The 26,414-nt window shown below is 40.5% G+C and overlaps 1 protein-coding gene across 11 annotated transcripts in view; it reads left to right on the top strand.

The window, feature by feature from the left end:
* Positions 1-1,109: 1,109 nt before the first annotated feature.
* Positions 1,110-26,414, top strand: part of HP1BP3 (heterochromatin protein 1 binding protein 3) — a 38,019-nt gene continuing 12,714 nt past the window's right edge. Inside the window, exons 1-10 of one of the 11 annotated variants that reach the window (XM_045475941.1) lie at positions 1,149-1,255; positions 2,296-2,429; positions 4,119-4,196; positions 6,863-7,058; positions 7,509-7,608; positions 10,577-10,730; positions 12,041-12,200; positions 15,206-15,349; positions 17,149-17,229; positions 18,527-18,681. In XM_045475941.1, coding sequence (XP_045331897.1) covers positions 6,963-7,058; positions 7,509-7,608; positions 10,577-10,730; positions 12,041-12,200; positions 15,206-15,349; positions 17,149-17,229; positions 18,527-18,681 — 890 coding nt within the window. In that variant the 5' untranslated portion in view covers positions 1,149-1,255; positions 2,296-2,429; positions 4,119-4,196; positions 6,863-6,962. Of the gene's footprint in view, positions 1,265-1,694; positions 1,825-2,295; positions 2,430-4,118; positions 4,197-6,862; positions 7,059-7,508; positions 7,609-10,576; positions 10,731-12,040; positions 12,201-15,205; positions 15,350-17,148; positions 17,230-18,526; positions 18,682-26,414 lie in introns of those variants that run through there. The other 10 variants (XM_045475945.1, XM_045475943.1, XM_045475939.1 and 7 more) reach the window with 10 other exon arrangements.

Below are 26,414 nucleotides of genomic sequence, written 5' to 3'. Positions count from 1 at the left end.
AAGGGGGAGACAAAGGATAGGAATGTTGATAAGAACAGAGGAATTGAGCAGGACAAAGTGATGGCACAAAATAACCGAAACCCCTTGTGAACAGGTTGAATGCAACAACAGAGCATTGGTAATACCATTAGTAAGGAGTCTGATGGTGGCTGTTCAATTTGATACAGCTCATTTTGCAACGGATGGAGTGAGTGGATGGCTACCACTGGGAAAGCTGGTAGATAGTTAAAATGCTGATTACACAGCCTGAGGACTGGGCTAGCGTACTTAAATGGTTTCATAATAAATTTTTAGAATGATTAGCATTTGAGTATTGGCCACATTGCTGTGAGCCTCGGGGTAATTTTAGTGTTTATTATTTCCCTATATTCGTTACCCGCCCCACCTCTACCCCATCACAGAACACCGACTTTAAATACACCGACTTTGAAAAGTTACATTTTTCAACAGTACGTACATTGCCTAAGTACGCTGATACCCAAGCAATATGACAATTCAAGGGAATTCCCTCTTTTCTGACCCCAGGGTTTACTTTTTGAGAACTCTTCTTTCCTATGTATGTAGATTAGGAGGCCAAGGAAGACCGATTCGCAGATGAGAAAAGCAACTTTTCCAGTTCTTTTCCTGAGTCACTACTCAGCCCTGTAATGTCTGCATACTTAATTAGGAACGAATGTGAGGTACCGGATTTTCCGCTATCCGGTTGTCCAGTTCTGTCCACAGTCTTCAGAGAAGGGTAGTTCTCGCGCTGTGGCTAAAGTGACAGCGGGAGATGCCAACCCGACTAAAGGTAGACGGATCTCCAAGGAGACCCGCCGAAGACCAGGGATCGATCCAGAGAGTAGCGAAAGGGCAGGCAGTGAAAAGAGTGCTCTTCCGAGGAAAACGAAAGCGAACCCAAGCTAACGGGAACCACCAGGCAGTGCCCGGCGGAAGCGTGGGCGGACACACAGCACCCTCCCCGGCGTCCTCCCGTCCCGGAGCGCCCTCTCGCGTCCTCGCGCGCCCGGCCAGGGAGGCACGCCGCGCGCACTCCCTCAGCTCCCGTGGGCTGGGGGCGCGGGCGCGCGCGGGGGCGGGGCCGGCGCGGGAGTGCGCGTGCGCGTGCGCGCGCGGGGCCGCGGGCAGGGGGGCGGGGCGGCAGAGCTCGGCGGCTGGGCCTGGAGGACAGCGGCGGCGGAGACGAGGAGCGGCAGCGGGAGCGGCGCTGAGAGGCCGTGCTGAACGCAGGCGCCAGGAAGGGGGGAGCGCAGAGGTAACGCAGGTCGGAACAGGCGGGCGGGGAGTGGACGCGGGCTCGATGGACCCCGAAGGCGAGTGGTCGAGGCCGCTCGCCCGGGGCGCCGACGCCGCTCCCAGAGTGGAGGGGGCGGGGCGCTCGGGTCCCCGGAGGTGGCGCTTTTTGTCTGCCTCTCCCGGCCGCTCCGCCCTCCCTGCCCTCTCCCCTCTCTCCTGCGACCTAGCCCCCTGCCCCTCTCGTTGACGCCTCCTCCGGGGCCCACTGGCGCGCGCGCTCCCGCCCTTGTTTTGTTTGGACTAGGGGGGAGGAGGGGTAGCTCTTCCCAGGTCCAGGGCCCTGCGTCCCAGCGCGCCTGCGCCAGCGTCCTCCCGCTGCGCTCCGATTGGCTGAGGCCTTGCGCATGCTCCCGAGGCCCGTGGCGGACCTCGCCGTCGTCCCCGCCTTCCCGTCTCCCCCTCCCCCCCCCCCATTCCCTCAGCGGTTTTCGGAGCGGGTTCGAAAGATGCCGGCGGCGGTGACTGGCTGCGGCGGGCCCGCCCCCCGGCTTCTCCGCCCCCGCCGCCGCCATTACGGAGCTCCCAGTGGTGAGTGCGCGGAGCGCTGGTGCTCGCGGTCCGCCGATTCTAGCGTCGCGGGGGTGGCCCCTGCCCCTGGCGTGGCGTTGGCCTCGGCCGCGTGCATCTTCGAGCGCGAGCCCCGCGTCTCGAGCCGCCGGCCGCGCGTAGCCCGCGCCGCAGCTCCTCGGTGTCCGCCGCCGCTGAGCCCTCCCGTCCTCTGCAGCGCTGCCTTCATCTTGGTCCCTCGCTCCCCCCGCCTCTGCTCGGGCCCCGCACCGGCCGCTCCCTGCCTCTTTGTCTCGGCTGCGCTGTTCTCCGTGTTCCTCTCGGCGGTCTGGGCGGGCGTTTCCGTGCTGCTTCTGCTGCTGCTGCTGCTGCGACGCGGGCCTGAGCTTTCGTTTTCCCGTCTGGCATTCCCAGAGCTTGTTACTCGCCTCACCTTAGACGGTGTGGTTTTCGTTAATAAAGTCAAACTCGTGAATATGAGCGTTTGTCCAGAGGTGGAGGCAGGAGTGCTGAAGTGAGAGCCTCAGATCTGAATTTTGATACCGACTTGCCACTGTCTGTGACCGAGGACGAGTCACTTAACCCTTTGGGGGGAGTATTCTCTCCTGCACAGAGGACTGGACAAGGTGAACTTAACTGCCCCTTCAGCGTACAAATTACGTTGTTTATTATTGTTCCTGACTTTACATTACATTGAAAAGTGAGAATACAATTAGAAATATCTCTAGGAATTCGCTTGGGACTTGATGGACAAGCTGTCGTGTCTTAAGAGTGAAATTAGACGTGACTGGTTTTACTTTGGAAGATGCTTTTAATTTTGTTTAATTTGGCATGGGCATAAAGCCACTGTGAGCTCTTTTAAGTTTTTATTGCTCCTCTAAAAAGTTTAGTTTAACGTGTTTCAAAGTAGGAGTAACATTTTAAAGGTTTTTTTATTATTTTTGATTTGGCTTCGTTTTTAAGCTTATTTGGACGATTGAGGGCAGAAAGTTGGAGGAAGTATTCCAAACTGTTCATAGATGAAAATCTTAAGAGTGTTAAGCCGTTTAAGTCCTGTAGTGGCCATAGCTTCTGTGCCCAAGACAGATTTGTTAGGTACATAACAGATTTATTGAAATGTGAAAGTGGGAAAAAAAAAAAGTTGTCAGTTAATTACCAGCATGCTTCTTGTGACATTACTGTAGTCTGAGGACAGTTAAAGACTTTAGACTGGGAACAGTTTGATATATTCTGTGCAAAGCTAGTGATTTTATAACATAATATATTGCACACATTTTTTGGTAAAACATGAAATAATACTACTTTCCCTAAAATGCATATTTTCATTTTAAGATTATTTTTTTGAGAGAGCGCACACACAATCTTCAGCGGAGGGCTGGGGGCGGATAGAGGCAGAGAGAGAAAATTCCCAAGCAGGCTCCCCATTTCAGCTGAAACCCAGAGTAGGACGCGTAACTAACTGAACCACCCAGGTACTCTCCGAAAAGCATATTTTCAAGGATGTCGATAAACTGAGATACAATAAGTTCCTACTTATTTTTCTATTGCTTTCTTTTTTTTTCAATTTTTTTTTTGAGAGAGGGAATGTGCTTGCACAAGTGGGGGAGGGGCACAGAAGACCCAAAGCTACGCTGATAGCTGGGAGCCCCATTCAGGCTTCCAACCCATGAATAAACCCTGAGGTCTTGACCTGTGGTCAACCGACTGAACCACCCAGGCACGCCTTGCCTTGTCTTAATGTACATTAAGAAAATAAATAAAAACTCTGAAATTCTGGATTTTATCACCTTTATTGCTTGCGTTAAATTAAAAATAGTTTAGAATTTCCTTTTACAAAAGTAGTTCTTTTTATAGTCAATCCAACATTTAAAAAAATAAAACCTAAATTGAAGACCACAGACGGACCACATAAATCACAAGTAAAATCAGATTATTTGTTTTTGGCACACATAACCTAGGTGGGAAACTTTTTCGTCTGTTCATCCTTTGATTTAACAGATATTTATCGAGCACCTATTCTATGCCTGGTGTGTTCTTAGGCACCAAGTATCCAGCGGTGGACCACCTAGCTAATATCTCTGTTGGAGAATAAGCATGGTAGCCTAAAAGTCTGATTCAGAAAGTTATCAGGTACATGGTGATGGTGAGGTAGTGTGAATGAACCATCCATATAGTTTTGTTAGCTGTGTAATGAACATTGAACATATTAAATAATTCATTAGCCAACCTATTAAAGTATTAGAGGCTGAAGCTTTAAGTTCCATGACCTTTTACCAAGGAAATTCAGAGCTAAGGCAGACTTTTTTTTTTTAAAGTAAACTACACCCAACGTGGAGCTCGAACTGAGGACCCCAAGATCAAGAGTTGCATGTTCTACAGACTGAGCTGATCAGGTGCCCCTCAGACAGACTTGTTTGTTTGTTTAATGTTTGTTTATTCTTGAGAGAGAGAGAGACACACACACACAATCTGAAGCAGGCTCTAGGCTCTGAGCTGTCAGCGCAGAGCCTGATGCGGGGCTCGAACCCACGAATTGTTAGATCATAACTTGAGCCAAAAGCGGATGCCTGACCAACTGAACCACCCAGGTGCCCCAAGACAGACTTCTTAATATGTATCCCAAGTAACTGGGTTTATTTTTGAAGTGTTCTTCACATGCACTGAATATAGTAATAGGTACTTAATCACACAGTATTGTTCATTTAACTTTTTTCCCCAATACTTATCCAACACTCATTATGCTTTGGACACTGTTCTGGATGCTGGGACTACATTGTTGAGTTAAAGTCCTAGCCCTTATAGTGCTTACATTGCATTTGGAAGAGATACATGATAAACAAGTAAATACGTATTTTGAATTTCAGTTGGTGTTAAGTGCTGAAGAAACCTGAAGCATGAGAAGGTTGGGAGGGAGGTCTTTCTGAGGGGGTGACAGTGAACAGTAAGGTGATTGAGGTGTCTAGGAAAAAAGTGTTCTAGTTTAAGAGAACAGCAAGTGCAAACACTGAGGCAGGGATGAGGGATGAGCAGAGCACAGTGCCAGGGCCAAAAGAAGTTTTGTGTTTGGAGTCAAGAGAGTAGAGTGATAGAGTGGGAGGTGGGACTAGTAAAATAATGGGGGTGGTGATAGGGAGGTTTTAAGCAGGAGGGTGTCAGGATTTATATTTTTGGTGGATGCAGCCAGGAACATTGGCAAACCAACTTATTTATTTATTTTTTTTAATTCCAACCTGGGCATACGTCTTATCTGGCCTAATTTAAACTCATTTTGTCCTTAGGTTAGTGGTGTCCAGTGTCTTTATGGACCATGTGCTTGTTGCCCCAATTTTAGTTTCATCACCTTGGCATTAGTGATAGCTTCCTCTGTGCGCCTCCTCCCCTTTTCACCCATTTGTTTTAATTTTGAGTAATTAGTGAATATAGTTGACTGGAAAGGCTTTGACACTTTTTTCAGTAATTGTGTTTACAGGGAAAAAATTGTTTTCAAGATACCCTATGAGCAGAGATTCCTGAAGGTTTTATTGACTTGATAGTAGCATTTTCACCCTACCTAGTATTATCGTGGGTTAGGAAAGATGAATTCATTAGCAATATCACTTTACCAAGGATAACTTGATCATGATAGTTTCCTTCTGTGTAGGGTTCACATGTAAAGACAGCAGCAGATTTGCTTAGGTTTTTTTATTGTCAAGGAAAATATATTACCATGTAAGTGCTAGTTGCATGAATGAGCAGGTGTATGTATTCAGATTATTCCAAGATAGACATTTAGGTTTCACAAGACTTTGGGGTTTCTTATGAGTGTCCTGAAGGCCAGTGTGGCCCTCTTTTCACAGATGAGAAAACAGTTTTTTATTTCTGTATTTTATAGTTCTTCAAAGTGAATTGCCATATGAGCATTTTAAGCAGTTTTTATAACAGTTGATAATTTTAAAAATATTCATGGATATTGCTAATTGACTCTTGATAGTAAGTTTCAGTGTATCTTGAATTCTTTCAACTGCATTTGTTTGCAGCTGATTGACCATTCACAAGTCTGGCATTGCTCTTGGTGTTCCCATAAAAAGATTTTCCCTGTAAATGTGAAAGCATTCTTTATGTTTGGGGTTTTTTTGTTTGTTTGTTTTAATTTATCCCAGTTATTGTAGCTTGGGACTATTACCTGACAAATTGAAAACTTAAATTCCTAGACAGGGTTAGAGCTTCAAGCAGGGGTTGAATGACTGATCTACTGTTCTCTAATTCTTTGTTGATGTTCGTTAGCCCAAAGGTCTAAGCACCTAAATGATCATTTTCTTATATTTTGGAGAGATTTTTGTTATAAAATGTCACTGAGTCCCAGATGAGATTTTTTTTTTTTTTTTTTTTTTTGAGGACAGAGAGTATTAATGACCAGGCAAATTTGAGTGACTACATGGGTTTTATCTTTGAATATTTAATGATGTTCTTTCTTCTGTGCTAGTTTTGCTTACTTTAAAAATAACAAATAAGGTCTTGGAAGCATACTTCTGTTCTCCTAGGTGATGGTCTGAATTTGCCTCTCTGGATCTGGAGGCTGTTAGAGTATCACGTTCTTCAGGAGTATTTTTGCCCTTGTATTACTTTTATCTAAAGGAGATGAAGTTAAAGTTACAGTTAATTTTCCTGATCCTTTTGAGAACAATAACAACAAAACCCTTCTCTCTTTAGTCATTTATCTTTGAGGAAACATTTGACTAAACTATTCCTTAGTCTCCTTATTCTGTCCTTTCTAAGTTCCTAATGGTAGCAGGAGGGGAATGGGATTAGGTTCCTTATGAGCTTTCTTGTCCTTGTTGCCTTTGTTCATGTGGAAGGTGCAACAGCTGCTGTGGCTTGTGCGTTTGTCTTAGTGGCTGCTTTAATCTGGTGTATATTTTGATAGTGATTTTATCTTTCTTAATGATAACTGACCGAGTCATCTGTCAGTTAACTGTAAGTTTTATAGTTAATTTTTCCCCTTTGGATGTGTATTAAATTTAGACATTTAGTTTAGTTTTGTTTCTGTTAATCTTCACACCAGGTCTTTTCTGTGCTTTAGGTTGACTCTTCACCACACTGAAACCATTAGGAAAAATCCTTGTGGTTAACAGCAGAGGCTTCAGAGTGTAACCTGTACTCGGGCCTAGAAATTATTTTAAATGGCGACTGATACGTCTCAAGGTGAACTCGTCCATCCTAAGGCACTCCCACTTATAGTAGGAGCTCAGCTGATCCACGCGGACAAGTTAGGTGAGGTAGGGGCTGACACATTCTTGAAGCTCACTCTTGGATCAGTCCCTGACTTCAGACCCTGCTGGGTCTTTCTTGGTACATGTTCCTTTCCTTTCCTTTCCTTTGGGGAGTCTGGGTTGTGAATCTGAAAAAATCAAAGAGATAAAAAATTCTTTTCATCTTCCCTTTCCCCTCAAATTCCTCAGAAAACCTCCAACCTTTTAAATTTATTCCAAATCAAGTATATTACCAGTTTCCATTTGAAATTCTAGCTAAAATAAAATACTTTGAAAAGTACTTCTTAAACACCATGGTTCACTTCAAAAAAACTTGTTAAAAATAATTTGCATCAGATCCTGGAGTCGACTTGAAGAATTCTCCTACATCTTCTGACACCCAGTTAGGTTCTTGAGAAAAAGAGAAAAAGAAAATTTTTCTCGTGCATGTGTGATTATGGCTGTCTCTTTTCTCAGAAGGTGGAAGATAGCACCATGCCGATTCGTCGAACTGTGAATTCTACACGAGAAACTCCTCCCAAAAGCAAGCTTGCTGAAGGGGAGGAAGAAAAGCCAGGTAAAGTAAAGCAGGAGACAACTTGAAATGGCAGAAGTTTCTACTCCAATTCAGAGTATCCTGTGAATTCCTTTGAACTTAATTGTTTTTTCATGGCTGTTTTGGGGAAACACTGAAAGAGAGAAGGTGTACCTATTGATACGTCATTTCCAGACCAAAGTGAGCAAAGGGAGAATTTCGTCTTGTCTCTAAAGATTTTTAGAAGGTGTAAACTTCATGTTCTTGGAATGAAAAACAGAAAATGGTTGGCGAGAACAGGAACAGTTGAAGAGTAGCTTCTGGGCATATGGTGTCTTGGGGATGAAGGCTGTGGACGAATGGGGGACTTGGGACTTCTAGACGGACAGTACAAGATCCCTCAGAAATTATCACAAGGCCTTAAGGGAGCAAAGGGGCAATCAGAGCATTGGTTTATATTTGGTATTGGTGGAGAGAAGATTGGCTAGACATAGGTAGAAACATAATGAGTCAAGAGAAATGTAAAACCATCAACCTGGGTAATCGTGCTCCTTTATGGCATCTTTAATCACCTCTTTCCTTTTCCTTGTTTTTCATTTTCTTCTTGTGACTTTTTTCTTTCTTTTCCTTTTCTCTTTTTCTCCCTTGCTTTTTATCTCAGGTTTGCCAGGGATGAGCACCATCCTGTCGTGGCTATTAGAACTAAATATCTGTTTACCAGCACAGGTTAGGAATAAGGCACTCTTGTTGCCTTTATCCCTTGGTGCGGCAGGAATATACTTTTTTCCAGTGGAACCTGGATTTTGTCTCAGAATACTCAGATGAATACTGTAAGCAATTTGGGTATAATTGCTTATTTAGGAGACATGGGAATCAGCATATTAAAAAAATGAGAGGGAGGCGCCTGGGTGGTTCACTTGGTTGAGCTCCAACTCTTGTTTTAGGCCCAGGTCATGATTCCAGGATCATGGGATCAAGCCCTGAATTGGCCTCTGTGCAGAGCATGGAGCCTGCTTAAGATTCTCTCTCTCCCTCTGCCGCTCTTCCCCTGCTCACACATTCTCTCTCTTTTCTCCCAAATAAAATTAAAAAATGAGAGGTGCTGGTGAGTTGAAGTTTGGTTATTTTGTCCAGCACTGAGTTAAGCCACTTGATGGCCTGCCTTAAACCACATTTGATTAACAGGTAAAGCCACTAAATCGTTAATGACCTCAGTTTTCAGAATACAAGCCAGAGAGTTCAGGTGTTGGAAAAGTCAGCCAAGAATTTAGAAGGGATCAGTAAGTCGCTTGACGAGTTCTGTGTTTTATCTTTTCCCACTATGGTATTAATGTATATAAAAGTACATACTTGCATTTTGGAGACAGACACAATAGTTTAATGAGTTGGAAGCAGTGTCTTATACATACTACATACTCAGTGCCTGTTGAGTGACTGTACATTTATTAATCCATCAACTATTAAGCAATTATTCTTGAGAAGAGAAAATACTATGAAATTGAATTTATAATTCTACTCTTAGAGGAAAACCCAGTAAGTGGTTCTTTTCATCCTTTTTAGAATAAGACCATGTATAAATAAACATAATGACTAATAGAAAGTCCTTACCCATGAAGCCAATTAAGTCAAATTAGTGGGCCAAGGGGCAGTAAAAGATACATATGTGATTTAAAAAATTATCTGAATTACCTGATGCCATTGTTAGAATGAAGTTCTAGCTTTAATATTTTGCAAAATAGTTCTAGAAGCAGCAGGAGAGGCTGAAGGAGGATGGGAATCACCCACATGGTACAAGTACAGGTATTCCCTAAAGCATTTTATAGAATCCCCATGATAACTCTGTGAGGTAAGATTACTAAGGCTTGGAGATGTCAAAGAACTTGACATAAGATATGAAGCTAGAAAATTATGAGGACTGAACTTTTGAATCCAGGTATGTTTGACTCTAAAACCTCAATTTTGGCTAAACATATGGGAGGATTTTCAAACTTCTATGCATGTCTCATTGAAGAGCATAATCCAGGATGAGATCAACAAATGACAGTTGACTGTCCTGAAATTCAGGGTTTAGAATTTTAATTTGTTGAAAATTAGAAATTCCTTTAGAATTGTATATGTGTAGTTTGGTTATAAGAAGTAAGTGGCATGGTTTTGTTCTTTTTTTAAAAAAATGTTTATTTTTGAGAGAGAGATTGCTTGCACATGCAAGCAGGAAAGGGACAGAGAGGGAGACAGAGGATCCTGAGGGGGCTCTGTGCTGACAGCACAGGGCTCAAACCCATGAACTACAAGATCATGACCTGAGCCAAAGTCAGATGCTTAACCCACTGAGCCACCCAGGTGCCCCGGCATTTTTTTGTTCTTTAGGATTTTTCATCATTATGATAATAATTTGTTCACATAATTTAAATGACCAAACTCTTCAAGCATATACTTTTATTTTTTGCCTATGTTTTGCCATTGGAGAGTCCTTTCTTTGAAGTCCCTATTTAACCATATCTGGGGCTCTGTATTTTGTAGTACTGCTCAAAGAGGCTTGCTGAGAAAAGACACAAACAAGCCACTGCAGGCCTCAGTATTCCCCCCTCACGTTTCTGCTCTTGACCCAGTCTTTTCACTTGGAAAATAGGTGTTAACTTTCTATTACTTATTCCCTTACTAAGATTCATCTGTTAAATTATGAAATAGCTAATGTATTAATTATGACTCTCATTAATATTGCAGAGGAGAACAGGCAAGAGGTTTGATTCAGGGTAAAATGAGTTTCTCTTTCTGTGTAATTCCCTGGTCCATCTCCTTTTTTCACATAGTGGTCTGGATAAACAACCTTTGAACAGGCAGAGCTACATAAGGAAGGAAAGAACACTGCAACTGATAGACATTTATTCGCTTTAAAGTCTGTCAATTGGAACATTTGGCTTCTCTGTTTAATCATATAGCCTTTTACCCTTTTATTGACTCAGGCTCTAATCTATCTATTTGATGCCATTCTGCACACCTGATTTTTTAGAACCAGATATAAGTTCAGAGGAATCTGTCTCCACTGTAGAAGAACAAGAGAATGAAACTCCACCTGCTACATCTAGTGAGACAGAGCAGCCAAAGGGAGAACCTGAGAACGAAGAGAAGGAAGAGAACAAGTCTTCTGAGGAAACCAAAAAGGAGTAAGGAGTTATGCCTTCTTGCTATTTAAAATTGAAGACTGTGTAAAAGGACTGTAGATCAGATTGTTTTAAAGGATTGTATCATTGGTTTATGCTAGATGTTTGCTACTTACTTGGATTTACTTTTTAGAATTACTGTTTGAAATGGGTTTATTATATAGTTCTATGGCCTATTAGAGCTTGTAGCTCTTATAACAATGGTTTGAATAACCCAAAATTCATTGCTTTTGCCTTTGAAACTTTTTTTGTGTGTACTTAGGATTCATTATGAGAGTGTCTCATATTTTAATCATTGATATAATTTCAATAAGAAATGAAACATGACTCTAAAAATCTGACCTGGGAAATACTTGACCATTTTATTCCTACCTATACCTTTGCGAGTTGTTTTTATATGTTTATGTTAGAAAACATTAATCTGTATCAGCCATTGCCAGAGTCACCTAAAAATGTGTACATTTGGACGGTGACTTTGAGAATCTGAAAGCAAAATTTGCTACTGATAATCTGTACAGTGTGGTGGAAATTCTTTGTTAATTTGAAGAGGGTTTTTTTGTTTGTTTTTGCAGGATAACTGGTTGCATTCTTCTCGTAATTGGTCAGAACAGTTAGGAATTACATTTAAAATAAAAGAGTAACTCAGTAATAACTATACCTTCTAGGTGTAATCCTCAAGGAATCCTTTATCCCAGCTTTATAGGTTTAAGTTCTGTGGAATTTTTAGCAGCTACCCTATATTTTAGTTGCATGGGGGTACTGTTATGATTATTTAGAATGCATTTGTGTAATGCTTTATGGCTTACAAAATTGTTTTTATGAACATAATCTCATAATTCTTGCAACAACCTTATAAAACGTTTTATATTACTATTTTACAGCTGAGGAAGCTGAGATTCAGGTCAGTTGGCTAAAGTCTTATAGCTAGGAAATGTTAGAGCAAAAACTCAAACCCAGGTCTTCTGACTTAAGAGCTTGAGTTCTTTTCACTGTGCTAAATTACACCTGTTGTAGTTATTAGAATACATTTTAAAATTCTCATTTCTTTCATGTGCTGGTCCTTCATACCAGTGCTAATTTATATGACTTCTCTCCCCTGTACCTAAGAGAAAACACCTTTTTGGTTCATTTACAGTATCCAATTTTTAAAAAAGGTTTTATTTTGTAAAACTTTGCTTATTTCATATATCACTTTAGTGTGGAAGTAAATTAAAACATTAATTTTTATCCCTCTCTTGTCTATTCTTCTTTCTGACTTTATACCTCTTTCTTGGAGAGTTTACCTTGCATAATAACAATTCTTTGTTTTAAAGTGAGAAAGATCAGTCTAAAGAAAAGGAGAAGAAAGTGAAAAAAACAATACCTTCCTGGGCTACCCTTTCTGCCAGCCAGCTAGCCAGGGCCCAGAAACAAACACCGATGGCTTCCTCCCCACGTCCCAAGATGGATGCAATCCTAACTGAGGCCATTAAGGCAAGTTTTTATTACAAGCAGTTCATCTTAGATTTATTCTGTTTGTCTTTTGGTTATTTGAAAATGGCATATTCCTGTCCAGACATCAGAAATCTTGCTGTTGCCTAAAAGATACTGAAGTAGAAGAAAGCCATTGTGAAGTTCATGTGTTTTTTTGTTTTTGTTTTTGTTTTTTTGTTTTTTAAGAAAATCACATTTGGTGAGCACTGTTAATTTTTTAAATTCAAATTTACTATAGCAAGTATTTTTAATTTTAGATTTTTTTTTTTTACACTCATTTTATTGATTAAGTATAGGATTTCTTTGAAGGCTGAACCTATTAATTTATTCAACAAACATTTAAGGACTAACTAAAACTTCTCTGTGTCAGATAATCCTGCTAGGGATATAACAGAGAATAAAACAGGGTCATCTTTGCCTTAATGAAAGTCTGATTGTGACTGAGAGTAACGGAATAGCATAGAGGATTTTATCTTAAAAAGATACACTGTCTTAAAAAAAATTTTTTTTAAAACGTTTATTTATTTTTGACAGAGAGAGTGCAAGCAGGGGAGGGCCAGAGAGAGAGGGAGACACCAAATCCTAAGCAAGCTCCAGGCTCCTAGCTATCAGCACAGAACCTGACATGGGGCTCAAACTCACAAACCATGAGATCATGACCTGAGCCGAAGTTGGACGTTTAACTGACTGAGCCACCCAGGCGCCCCAAAAAAGATTTACTGTCTTTAGGTTCATTTTTCAAATTTGAGTGTCTAATACTGGTAGTGGTTAGCTTTCCTACCTGAGCTATAAGAAACCTTCTTAGAAACCTTACTACTTTGTTTCATCACCAAAAATTCTTCTCCTTTATGACTTTTCTATAATCCATTGCTTCTATTAGCTTAAGGGTCCTCATGTAGGTTTCTTAATTTTAATTTTTAAGGGCATCTTTTTTTTGCGGGGGGAGGGGGTCTGTTTATTTTAGGGCACCTAGGTGGTGCAGTTAAACATCTTGACTCTTGACTTTGGCTCAAGTCATGATCTCACGGTTTATGAGTTGGAGCCCCGCATCCCTGCTTGGGATCCTGTCTTTCCTCTCTGCCCCTCCCCAACTTGTTCGAGAGCGCGCGCATACAAGTGGGGGAGGGGCAGAGAGGGTGGGAGAGGGAAAATCCCAAGCAGTGTCCATACTCTCAGCGCAGAGCCCATCGTGTGGCTTGATCCCACAAACCGTGAGACCATGACCTGAGCCAAAAATCAACGCTCAACCTACTGAGCCACGCAGGCCCCTTGATTTTTAAGGTTATCTTCTAATCTGACCTTGCCTTTTTTGTGTAAGTTTTTCTGGTTACTTTTGCCATGTTAATTCACATGATGAGATGATAAGAGAAGTTAAGATAGGAGCCAAAGACACCCTCATTTTAGGGACCTTGTTGCTAGGATCTGAGTCAGAGTTGGGGAAAGGGGGATAAAAACCAATTTAATCAAGGATGGTATACATAGGAAGGGGCAGCCTAGTGGTCATTCTCAGAATTTGAGAAGACAGCACTGACATATAAACTGGAAAAGAGTTTGTCTTTAGACCTCTCCCTACATTCTTTTTTTTTTTTTTCCTCCCTGTATTCTTTTAAGAGTGCTCTCAACTCCTTGAAACTTTCTTGGTCTAGATAGCTTGACTATGGTGAGATCTCATTTCTTTGTATAGCTTTTCATCAAGGTTTTCACTTCATGACCACTCAGCCTAAGTTTAGAGAAGCAGGGTCACAGTGAGGTTGGAGAAGGACTAAAATTTTAAATAGTGAAACAAAAAAATTAGAACAGTATAAATTAGGTCTAAAGAATAGTTTGAATCTGATTGTGCATATTTGTACAAATGAGGGGTGGGTGGGTGTGTGTTCCATGCAGTGTAACAAATCATGATTTCAGACTACCAGAACCATTTTGTGAATCAAACAGGAGTCCTGATGTCTGCTTCCATCTCATTGTCAGTTTGGTGGAGCATGGAATTGTTTTAGCATTAGAGGGTTCTTTTCCGTTTGATTTTCTTTGTATTTTAAGATCAGGAGTAAACATCAGTGGTTTTGATAGGTCAGAAACATTTACTTGAAATAGGTGAACCATATTAACCCAACTTGTTTTATGTTCTGTAGTCTTTTCTGCTCCATCTGCCTGTGAATTTTTTTCTTTATTGTCAAAGTATATAAAATAAAATTCAACCAAGTGTTTTATCCAATGAGAATGAGTAAGTTCTCCATTCAGTTTATAGAGAAAGACAACACAGAATTGGTGAACTAGCCCATTAGGTAAATAACAGATGCTGCTTATGTATGCTTCAAAATGTAAAGCACTTGAAAAAAATTTGCCACCTTCATGACTTAATGACCTACTTGAGTCTTCCTTGGGCATTAATCAAATAGAATATAGTTAAATTGGATGGAAATGGAAGAGAGCATTTTAAATTGCAATTGAATGTCCTCATTGTTACCCAAAACTCTCCTTAAGATTTTGCCATTTATAAAATCAGTTTTATGCCATTTATTCAGATTATCTTTGTTTATCTTCTCTGCTGACATTTGCATAAAGCCTAGAGAGAAACATTGGTCCTGGTGTGCTAAAGCTCATTCCATAAAATGAGCCAGATCTGTAATCCTGCAAGTAATAGAAATGTTCTATTTTTTTTTTCATTTTAATGCTAAAGATCTGTCTTCTAAATACAAAATAGAATTAAAATGGAAAGAGGTTCTTCCTTGACACACAGAATGTTGTTCTTCACATGTTGTGTCTTCTCTTTGCCTGGTTTGAACTAAAGTAAAATTGTTGCAAAAATATTGTAATTCTGTATTTCTCCACAGCCATGATGAACTGAAGTTACCTGAAATACTACTCATTCTTCCGTGCCATTTTTATCATTCATTATCAAGTTCATCTCCAAAATAGTTTATTTTGAAAACATGTGTCAGATTCTCTGTCTAATGAAAACAGCTAGTGTAAAGTAATATGCGTGTTTCGGTAAATCTGTTTTCTAGGCATGCTTCCAGAAGAGTGGTGCATCAGTGGTTGCTATTCGGAAATACATTATCCATAAGTACCCTTCTCTGGAGCTGGAGAGAAGGGGCTACCTCCTTAAACAAGCACTAAAAAGAGAATTAAATAGAGGTGTCATCAAACAGGTATTAAACAATTGTTGAGGATAAGATCATTTCAACATGTAATAGCTGTAAGTCCATAATAACATTTAGGCTTTTTGTCTTTTTTTTTTTTTTTTTTTGTAAAAATATAAATTAACATGATGATGAAATGTTTAAGCATGGCCTACTTTTATTATTTGAGACTAGGTTTCAGACCACTGGTGCCAGTTACCTTTGATAAGTTAACTGTTCTGGAGAGCAGAAGCAATATGATAGCATAATTGTTTTCTAGTGCTGCTTGTACTTCTAATTGGATTTTCTTTGGGGGCCCCTTGTGCTTGAGATCATGTACTGAAGATGAGAGGTGGGGTTAAGGAATTCTTTTATTGCAGCAGCAAAAAAGAATTGCTCTCATCTTGCATTTGTTAGTTTTAAAGCCTACCTTATGACTAGACTTGTTACCATTATAAATTTGTAAATAGGTTCATCTTAACAGTGTCTAAAATTATTGAAGCTTGTTAGGAACATTAGAGAAGCCTGAGTAAATTGAGACTAGTACTAAAACCAGTATTGATTTCAGGCATAAATCTACGTTATTTTGCCTAGTACATCAAAACATTGCTTAGAAACATAAAAATTTTAAGTTGGAATGGAGTGTATCTTACCTAAATTTTCTTCAAAGGTTCAGAGGGATGAAGTAATTACCACAATGCCATGGTAGTGGCAAAAATAGTTCAAAAGACCTAGTTCAATGCATTCTGAGAGTCCCGTTGCCTTTCTTCCATACCTTTCTGCACAGTCTGATGAACACAGAATTCTGTGCCATTCAGGCATTTAAATTCTGCTTAGGAACTTTCAACAAGTACTTCACTCCACAAATACAAATTCTTCCTGTGTGCCAGGTGCTTGGGGGCCCATCAGTGAGTAAAGCAGATTTCTGCCGTGGAGCTTACATTATAGTTTTCTCAAAATGTTGTATAACTGATGTTTATATGGCCTTTGTAATGGTCTCTGACTGAAAGGTATTATCTAACCAGTGTAATTAGAGCCAAAGATCTGTCCTCAATCATAGTGTATGTCAGCATAATTGATGAGCTGGCTTCGTGTTTTTCTTTATGAAATATAGTTTATGACCTATTCTTGCCTCATAGGCTGAACCTCATTTTGATGCTTAAACAACACTTTACAGGCTGAAAGTATTTCAGCTTGATTGCTATGTTCAAGGTAGCATAAATAAAGCTAAGGTGTGGAGGACTCTGGTTAGTGTGAATCAGCTTTAAAGTTCTGTGAAAGTGCTTTGTAAACTGTGGAAACACGTGGTAAGACTTACACATACCATCATATGCAGTGGCTGTGAGTTAGATAACCGTCACAGGTGCAGTAATAATGGCTCATGGGTGGTCTGGGAAGCACTGTAGTTTGAGATCAGCGGTCCATAAACTTTTGCCAGGGAGCAGTCTTCCTTTCAAGATAGAGATTTTCTCATTTTCCCCAAGAGATTATAACTTCTTTCATGCGGGGTGGATAGCTTATATACTGTTAACCTGGTATCACAATAGCATTCTTACCCAGGTTCGTAGACGAGGGAACAAAAGCTCAGAGGCTTTATGGGGTTGTCCAATATTGAATGGCTAGATGATACCATAAATGGGATTCAGTCCCAAGTCTTTTGATTCATCCATTGTTCTTTTTTCTCTGAAGAGTTGAACAACATTTTACATTAGTTCTTGTATCGTCATGCCCTGTACTTTGCTTAGTCTCATATAAAGTTATAGATATTAATACCAGGATAATTTAAAATAAAAATATTGGTTATCGCAACTAAAATTAATTTACCATAGGTAAAAGGAAAAGGTGCTTCTGGGAGTTTTATTGTGGTCCAAAAATCAAGAAAAACACCTCAGAAATCCAGAAACAGAAAGGTAAGAAGTCTAAACCACAGTTTGAGCACTCTAAAACTACATCTCTTAAAATGACATTTATTGAGTGTTCACTGTGTGCCAGGCACTATGCAAAGTGTAGCCTTACTATTAAGGCCTGAAGAGGTTGTAAGTAATTTGCTCATTATCGCCCAGCTGGTGAGTAAAAAAACAGTGTAAATCCAAGCAGTCGTCCCCCCACCCCTCCCCACCCCCCCCCACTGCCGAGCCCATGCACTTAACTGCCATATGTTGAATTATTGGCAACTCTATGAATTATACTTCTTTTAGTGAAACCAATCTGTTAAACGAAAAGGGACATATATGAGTGCATCTTTACCCAGTATTAGACCCCAAAACTATATTCAGAGCCAGTTTTTCTTTTTCTTTTTCTTTCTCTTTTTTCTTTCTCTTTTTTTCTTTTTCTTTTTCTTTCTCTTTTTCTTTTTCTTTTTCTTTCTTTTTCTTTTTCTTTTTTTTTTTTTTTGGTAAATGTTAACACTTCTTAAGACACATAATTTCATTTGTGGAAAGTATAATACTTTCTATAATAAAGTGAAATACTACTAAATATAAAAATATATAAATAAATAATAATTATAAAATATTAATAATAAAGTGAAACATTCAGTATTTTCCCCATGTCAGTAACTGAAATCGTGACTGTTCCTCTACAGCTGTGTTTTTGCAACTCTGAAAGTTTTTGTACATTTTTTCTACAACTTTGAAACACTTTTGAAATGAACTTCTGTGCAGTGCTTTTTGGTGCTGCATGGTCTTTATTCTTTGTTATTGAAGGGTAAGAATAAACTAAGACTTTTAAATAAAGTCTACCATTCCTTTTCATTTTTATACTTTTTTTTTTTTAACATTTATTTATTTTCAAGAGCCAGAGAGAGAGTGTGAGTGGGGGAGGGACAGAGAGAGAGGGAGACACAGAATCTGAAGCAGGCTCCAGGCTCTGAGCTGTCAGTGCAGAGCCCTACACGGGGCTTGAACCCACCGACTGTGAGATCATGACCTGAGCCAAAGTTGGACACTCAACTGACTGAGCTACCCAGGTGCCCCTCATTTTTATACATATTTTTAACTCTCAATCTGAATTTCATAACTCAAAAGAGTTGCCACACAAGTGCCATCGTGCCCCGTAGTATATTTGTTTGAATGTGGAAAAAAGTGATAGTTTAGCACAAGTTAAATTATCAATCAATTTAGGAAAGCCCTTGAGTTGAATACAGAAGCATTTGAACAGAGAACTCTATATTCTTTAATGATGATAATTTTTGGTAATATATTTCAGAATAGAAGCTCCGCAGTGGATCCAGAACCACAAGTAAAATTGGAGGATATCCTCCCGCTGGCCTTTACTCGCCTTTGCGAACCTAAAGAAGCTTCCTACAGTCTCATCAGGAAATATGTGTCTCAGTATTACCCTAAACTTAGAGTGGACATCAGGTATGAGCCGTTGGCCTGTACTTCAAAGCACAGATGTCTGTGTTATTCCCTTAGCCCCTTTTTCATGAGAAAGGTGAAAGTAAATATTCAAGAAGGATAACGTTTAGCTGAGCTAAGGATAAAACCTTTTTTTGTGGGTTTTATTTATTTATATTTTATTTTACTTTATTTTTTAAAGTTTATTTAGTCTGAGAGAGAGAGAGAGAGAGCATGGCCCGGGGAGAGGCAGAGAGAGAGAATCCCAAGCAGACTCCACACTGTCAGCACAGAGCCTGACAAGGGGTTCATACTCCATGAACTGTGAGATGATGCCCTGAGCCAAAATCAAGAGTCAGATGGATGCTTAACTAGCTGAGCCACCCAGATGCCCTTGGGCTTTATTTTTTTGTCTTGTTATATTTTCTTTTTCATATCTCCATTGTCGTTTGTTTCTGAAAACAAAAACAAAAACAAAAAAAACACCTACATGTTAACTCTTACAAGACCTTGGTAGAATAATTCTTCCACCGTGTCAGCTGTTAGAACATTCAGCATTAAACTCAATGTCCTCTCAGCTTTCATTGTTAAAAAAAAATTTTTTTTTTAATGTTTATTTTTGAGAGGGACAAAGCATGAGTAGGGGAGGGGCAGAGAGAGAGGAAGACACAGAATCCAAATCAGGCTCCAAGCTATCAGCACAGAGCCCAGTCCCATGAACCATGAGATCGTGACCTGAACTGAAGTCAGATGCTTAATGAACTGGGTCACCCAGGCGCCCCAGCTCTCATTATTTTTTTAATTTTAATGTTTTTTTTTTAAATCGTGTTAAAATACAGATAAACAAAATTTACCATCTTAACCATTTTTAAGTGTACAGTTCAGTGGTATAAAATACATTCATGATGTGCTACCAGGAGCACCATGTATTTCCAGAACTCTTCATCTTGTAAAATTGCAGCTCTGTACCCATTAAATAGGAAATCCCTTCCCCCCCAGCCACCACCTTTCTGCTCTCTGTCTGTATGATTTTGGCTATAAGTACCTCATGTAAGTGGAGTCATCTAGTCTTTATCTTTTTGTGACTGGCTTATTTCATTTAGTACAGTGTCCTCAAAGTTTATCCTTATTGTTGCATGTTAGAATTTCCTTCCTCTTTTAGGCTGAATAGTACTCTTTTGCTGTATGTACTCCATTTTGTTTATTCATCCTTCTGTTAATGAACACTTGGGTTTTCACGTTTTGGTTCTTGTGAATAATGCTGCTTTGAACACTGATGTACTAATACTTCTTTGAAACCCTGCCTTCAGTTCTTTGGGGGTATATACCCAGAAGTAAAACTGCTAGATGAAATGATGATTCTAGTTTTTAGTTTTTTTGAGGAACTGCCATACTGTTTTCCACAGTGACCATATCATTTTACTTTCCTACCGACAGTATACAGAATTTCTAATTTCTCCATATCGTCGCCAACCTGTGTGTGTTTGTTCGTTTACATTTTTTTACTTATTTATTTTGAGAGACAGAGCTAGTGGCGAAGGGGTAGATAGGGAGAGAGAGAGAATCCCAAGAAGGGAGAGAATCCCTGCGCAAATCCCAATGCGGGGCTCAGACTCACAAAACTGGGAGATCATGACCTGAGCTGAAACCAAGAGTCTGACACTTAATTGACTGAGCTACCTAGGTGCCCGTTTTTTGTTTGTTTTGTTTTTAGCCATCCTTAATGGGTGTGAGGTGATTGGTACGCATTTCTTTTAAGTTTTTGTTTTTTGAGCTAGAAAGTGCAAGTTGGGGGTAGGCAGGGCAGAGAGGGAGAGAGGATCCCAAGCAGGCTCTGCACTGTCAGCGCGGAGCCCATGCAGGACTTGAACCCATGAATTGTGGGACCATGACTTGAGCTGGAAGTCGGATGCTTAACTGAGTGAGCCACTCAGGTGCCCCCACGTTAAACTCTATTTTTTTAATTTAGAGTTTGAAACATAAGAGAACTCAGGTTTCTGTAAACCTCTAGAGAAAAATAATATAATATCCTAATTTAAACATTTAATGTAAAATTCTGGCAGAATTTTGGTAGTAATTCAGTTCTAAAAAGTTGCCACATAAAAATACCTACACTGATCATTGAGACATTTGTGCAGAGACATTAATTTGTTTAAATTTGTAATTCACAGAGTTTGTGTTTTGAGTGTGTTTATGTGAGATCTTTGTTATGATGGATGACTTTTGGAAAATTGTCTTTAATCCAGTCATTTCTACAGATGATTTTTATATCGAATGCATATTGTCTTGATATTGTTCAGTAACAGTATTTACTTGCATTACTGAGGCATGCAGTTAGAATTGCTGAGGCTTTAGCCCAGAAGCCACATTTTCAGAAAAGCACTTAGTGGTCTTCAGAGTGCCCAAGGAGAGTCAGTGAAATAGTGCAAAAGAAAAGGGAATCATAGAAGCACAAAGTTTGAAATTAATGTCCTGGTTTTTGTATGCTTTTTCTGCCCTGAGTGTGACCCACATATACAACCATGAGCTAGAAATGCATTTAAATACACATTTCACTTTTCTCTCTCTTCTCTCTCTGGTGACTGGAGACCATTATCTTCTCCCAGCTTTTTCTTTCCTTACCTTTCTACTGTACTCCCACCAGACAAGTTGTTGATAGCAGTGTAACTTTGTTACATGTCTAATCTTTATGAACATTTCTGATCTTATGTTGAAACAATATTTTCCTGATAATAGATGGGTTATCCACTCGTAGGTGATAACGAACCTAGAGACCTTTTCCTGTGACCTCGTTAACAGTAACTTTTTTTTTTTTCTTTCTCCGTTTACTTCCCTGAAACTATTGATTTTCTCTACCACTGACTGTCAGGGAGTCCTGTCATACATACAATTAACGTGATAATTTGGCCATACTTAATTTTAATTTTAGTTTTTGAGAGGGGGATGGGTGGGGTACACAACTGACCAAGGGGCAGAGAGGGAGAGAGAGAAGCGGGGCTCACCTAAAGCAGGGCTCAGGCTCACCCGAAGTAGGGCTCAAGCTCACCTGATGTGCTGGTCTGTTCTGTTTATCCCACACCTCCATCTAATCTGTAAGCAGTTACTTTGGATTTGGTATTAGGATATATCCATAAACAAACCTCTTCTCATTACCTCCACTGTTACTACTCTTCCAAGCCACCATCATCTCTCAGTTGTTTTAGAGCAATGACTTCCTAACTCCTCTCATGCTCCGTCTCCTTCAGTCTGTTCTTAACCTAGCAGTGAGGGTGAGACTTGTAAAAATGTAAGTTAGATCGTATCGCCTTGCTACTCAAACCTTCCTGTGGCTTCCCAGCCCCCTTACAGATAGAGCCAGTGTCTCTACAATGGTATATGACATTACGCTTCCATTGTGTCTTTGACCTAATCTCCTACTACTTTTCCCTCACTTAGCTGGCCTCAGAGTCTGTATGCTTGCTGTTCCCTTTGCCTGGATGGTTTTCCCCATAATCTACTTTGCTCACGCCTTCACTTCTCTCAGGTTTTTACTCTGATGTCCTCGTTAGAGTGCCTTGACTGCCTTCCTTTTTTGTAATTGTTTTATTTTGGAAACTTTCAAACATACACATAAATGTAAAGAGAACAAACCATCGTACTAACATTTCCGACAAAATCCTAAGCATTATCCAATACATAGGCCATGGTCACATGTCCCCAGTTGTCTCCAAAGTGACTTGTTAAAGTTAGTTTATTTTTGAGAGAGAGGGAGTGGGGGAGGGGCAGAGAGAGAGAGGGAGAGAGAGAATCCTGAGCAGGTCCCATGCTGTCATCGCAGAGCCCAACGAGGGGCTCCATCCCACAAACTGTGAGATCACGACCTGAGCCAAAACCAAGAGTTGGATGTTCAACCAACGGAGCCACCCAGGCACCACCAAAATGACTTCTTATAGTTGGTTTGTTCCAGTTAGTGTCCGTACCTGGCTTGTACACTGCATGTGGTTGATGGAACCACCTAAATTCCATTTGCAACCTTTCCCTCCTCTCCCAGCATTCAGAATTCTACTTCTCTGTCTTACTTTTCTCCATAGCACTCATCACATTCTAACACATACTGCATCTGCCTGGCCTTTTTTCTTTCTTTTCTTTTTTTTTTTTTTAAGTGTATTTATTTATTTTAAGTTTATTTATTTTTGACAGAGAATGCAGGCATGAGTTGGGGAGGGGCAGAGAGAGAGAGAGGGAGACACAGAATCCGAAGCAGGCTCCAGGCTCCAAGCTGTCGGCACGGAGCCGGACGTGGGGCTCCAACTCACGAACTGTGTGAGATCATGACCTGGGCCGAAGACAGACGCCCAACCAACTGAGCCACCCAAGCGCCCCAAGTTTGTTTATTTTTGAGAGAGAGAATCCCAAGCAGGCTCCACACTGTCAGTGCAAAGCCTGATGTGGAGCTCAAATTCATGAACTGTGAAATCATGACCTGAGCTGAAATCCAGAGTCGCATGCTTAACCAGCTGAGCCATCCAGGTGCCCCTGCCCGGTTGTTTAAAACTACCTGTCTACCCCATTAAAATGTCAGAATCTTGAAGACCAGGATTTAAAAAAAGATTTTTTTTTTGAATGTTTATTTCTTTTTGAGAGAGAGACAGCATGAGCAAGGGGCGAGCAGAGAGAGGGGGAGACACAGAATCCGAGCCAGGCTCCGGGCTCCTACCTGTTAGCACAGACCCCAACGTGGGGCTCAAACTCATGAATCACAAGATCATGAACTGAACCGAAGTCGGACACTTAACCAACTGAGCCACCCAGACACCCTGGCCAGGAGTTTTATCTATATTGTTCACTTCCGTTTCCCCCATGCCCTAGCACACAGTAGATGCTCCATAAATATTAGTTGAATGAGCGATTGAATGCCTGTGGGCATTTCACCTGGCCACTCCACAAAGAGTGTTCGTCCCAGAGTGTGTGAGATGAGGCACATGTTTCTGCTCCTGTATACTAGCAGCTGTAGAGCTTGTAAAAAGCACAGACTTTGAAACCAGACCCCTTGGGTTTAAATCCTGATTCTGTCATTTTCTAGCTCTGTATCCTTGAGTAATTTCCCTCTCTGTGTCCCAGTTTCCTAACTGATAAACAGTGTATCAGTAAGGTTGTTACCAGGCGTACGTCTCCTAGTACATGTTAAGCACTTAGAACAGTGCCTGGCACATAGTAAGTGCTCAACTAATGCTAGTATTAGTCTCTGCTCCAATATAATTCTCATGGTATGAGCATTACACCATGCTAAATAGGATTCTAATTTCAAAGACTTTTTTTTGAGAGACTATGTGGACACATGTGCAAGCAGTGGAGGGACAGAGGGAGAGGAAGAGAGAATCTTAAGCAGGCTTCATGCCCAGTGTGGAGCCTGACACAGGTCTCCATCCCACAAACTGTGAGATTATGATCCAAGAGTTGGATACTCAACTGACTGAGCCACCCAGGTGCCCCAACGGTATTTTTTAAAATTTTTATTTATTTATTTTGAGAGGGAGAGCGAGCACGAGTGGGGGAGGGGCAGAGAGAGAGGGAGAGAGAGTATCCCAAGCAGACTCTGTGCAGTCAGCCTGATGACGCAGGGTTCGATTTTATGAACATTGAAGTCGTGACCTGAGCAGAGATCAAGAGTCAGATGCTTAACTGACTGAGCTACTCAGGCATCCCAGTGTTTTTTATATAACATGCAAGTTTCTTCTGTATTTGATAACAATGATTTTTTGCAAATCTGAATTAAAAACTGGATATGTTGGATTTACATAGAGACTTTGAGTTCACTCTAAGATACCTTCAGAAACTTTCAAGGGTAGTTCTGTCACATGGCATTAGAAGTCATTGTGTGTGATGTAACTTCTTTATACTCTTTTTTTTTTTCCTCTTCCCACACCAATATAAGAACATAGCCCAAATTCAATTGTATGCCCTATACTTATCTCTGAACTCTTTAATTTCTTTAGTGACCCCTTAGATTCTTAACATTTTCAACTCTGAGCAATTTCAGGCGTCTTGTGATCTTCTTAATTCCATTTATGCATTTCTAACAGACTGATGGAACGCTCTCATTTAGATGCTTGCAACTCAGAATCCTTGTTGCTATCAGTTGCTTTTTTGTTCTCCATCCCTTACTTCTGATTCTCTCTGCACATGGCTTTCATTTATATATGTCTCAGTGCAGACCAACTTTCTCCATGGTTGAGTAACATGGCCATCAACAATTACCCATGATTTTCTGCTTCAAACTAAACTGGTCTGATTATCTAATTAAAAACAAAACCTGTTGGGACACCTGGATGGCTCGGTTGGCTAAGCATCCGACTCAATTTTGGCTTAGGTCATGAACTCACATTTCTTGAGTTTGAGCCCCACGTTGGGCTCCACACTGACAGTGCAGAGCCTGCTTGAGATTCTCTCTCCCTCCCTTTCTCTCTGCTCCTCTCCTGCTCGTGTTCTCCCTCTCTCTTGCTTAAAATAGATAAACTTAAAAAAGAGAACATGTTATAATAATAGAAAGTTCCTTGAATTTGTATAGGGCTTTATAAAACCCTTTTGTACATTGTTTTCCATATTTCTCAAAATAGGCTTAAAAATATATATTCCTACCTCAATTTTGCTGATAAAAATCTTAGGGTTACCTGGCTGCTCACTGGTAAAATCAGAACTTCATTTTTTTTAATAATTTTTTTTTTTTTTTTTTGAGAGAGAGAGAGAGAGAGAGAGAGCGCATGCGTGCTTGGGAGAGGCAGAGAGAGAAGGAGACGGAGCATCTGAAGCGGGCTCTGCACTGAGAGTGGAGAGCCCGATGGTGGGGCTTGAACTAATGAACTGCAAGATCATGACCTGAGTTGAAGTCAGGTGCCCAACCGTCTGAGCCACCCAGATGCCCCGTTTTGTTTTTCAATATGATACTTGCTTTTTCCACTGTTCTGGGCTGTCTTATATTGGAAAGTGCAGGCATAGCATAGTGAATAAGAATGGTTCAGATTCTGCATCTCCCTCTCTCTCTGCCCCTCTCCCACTTGTGCTCTGTCTCTCTCAAAAAATAAACACTGAAAAAAAATTGTAAGAATGTCACTCTACCATCCATCTAAATTCTACACTCTTCTATACCTAATCATGCCCCATCTCTTTAACTTACTGTTAACTCCCAGGCATAGCTCCCTGTTCTGAAAAATTTAGTCTATGTCACACCATTTTGCACTCACTATAGTGCTAAGTGCTATTCAAAATATTTCAGATGTGTGGAATAAACCAGATAATACAACAAACCCAAGAAATAGGTACTATTATTCCCCATACTTTACAAATGGAGAAAAGCTGAGTGACACAGAAAAGTCATTTTTCCAAAGTCACACAGTTAGGTAGGGGAAGAACCAGTACAAATTAGGGCAGTCTGATTGGGATGTACAAGATTTGATAGGCTAGTTCCCACTCTTTAGCATCCTGTTAGATCATGGCATCCCTTCTATTATTCCTCCCTAAGCATACAGATGATGTCATGAAAAACTAGTGTCGGCTCAACCTGTAATGCTTAGTGGTTAGATAAAAATTTTAAATTTCTTCTCCAAAGAAAAATATCAGTGTGAAGCACCTCAAATGATAGTTTGGCCCTCGTAATTCTGCCTCTCGACCGGCTGCCCTGCCGATCTTTATTCGTCAACGCAGTAACTAACCAGTTTCAAGCCACTCACCTCAGATTCTTACTGGGTGCTCTTCTAGTAATTCTTGAGAATGATGACAGA

The sequence above is a fragment of the Leopardus geoffroyi genome, chromosome C1, assembly GCF_018350155.1.
Source record: "Leopardus geoffroyi isolate Oge1 chromosome C1, O.geoffroyi_Oge1_pat1.0, whole genome shotgun sequence".
Lineage (NCBI taxonomy): Eukaryota > Metazoa > Chordata > Mammalia > Carnivora > Felidae > Leopardus > Leopardus geoffroyi.
Note: the sequence above shows the minus strand (reverse complement) of the source record. Positions and strands in the feature narration are given on the sequence as shown.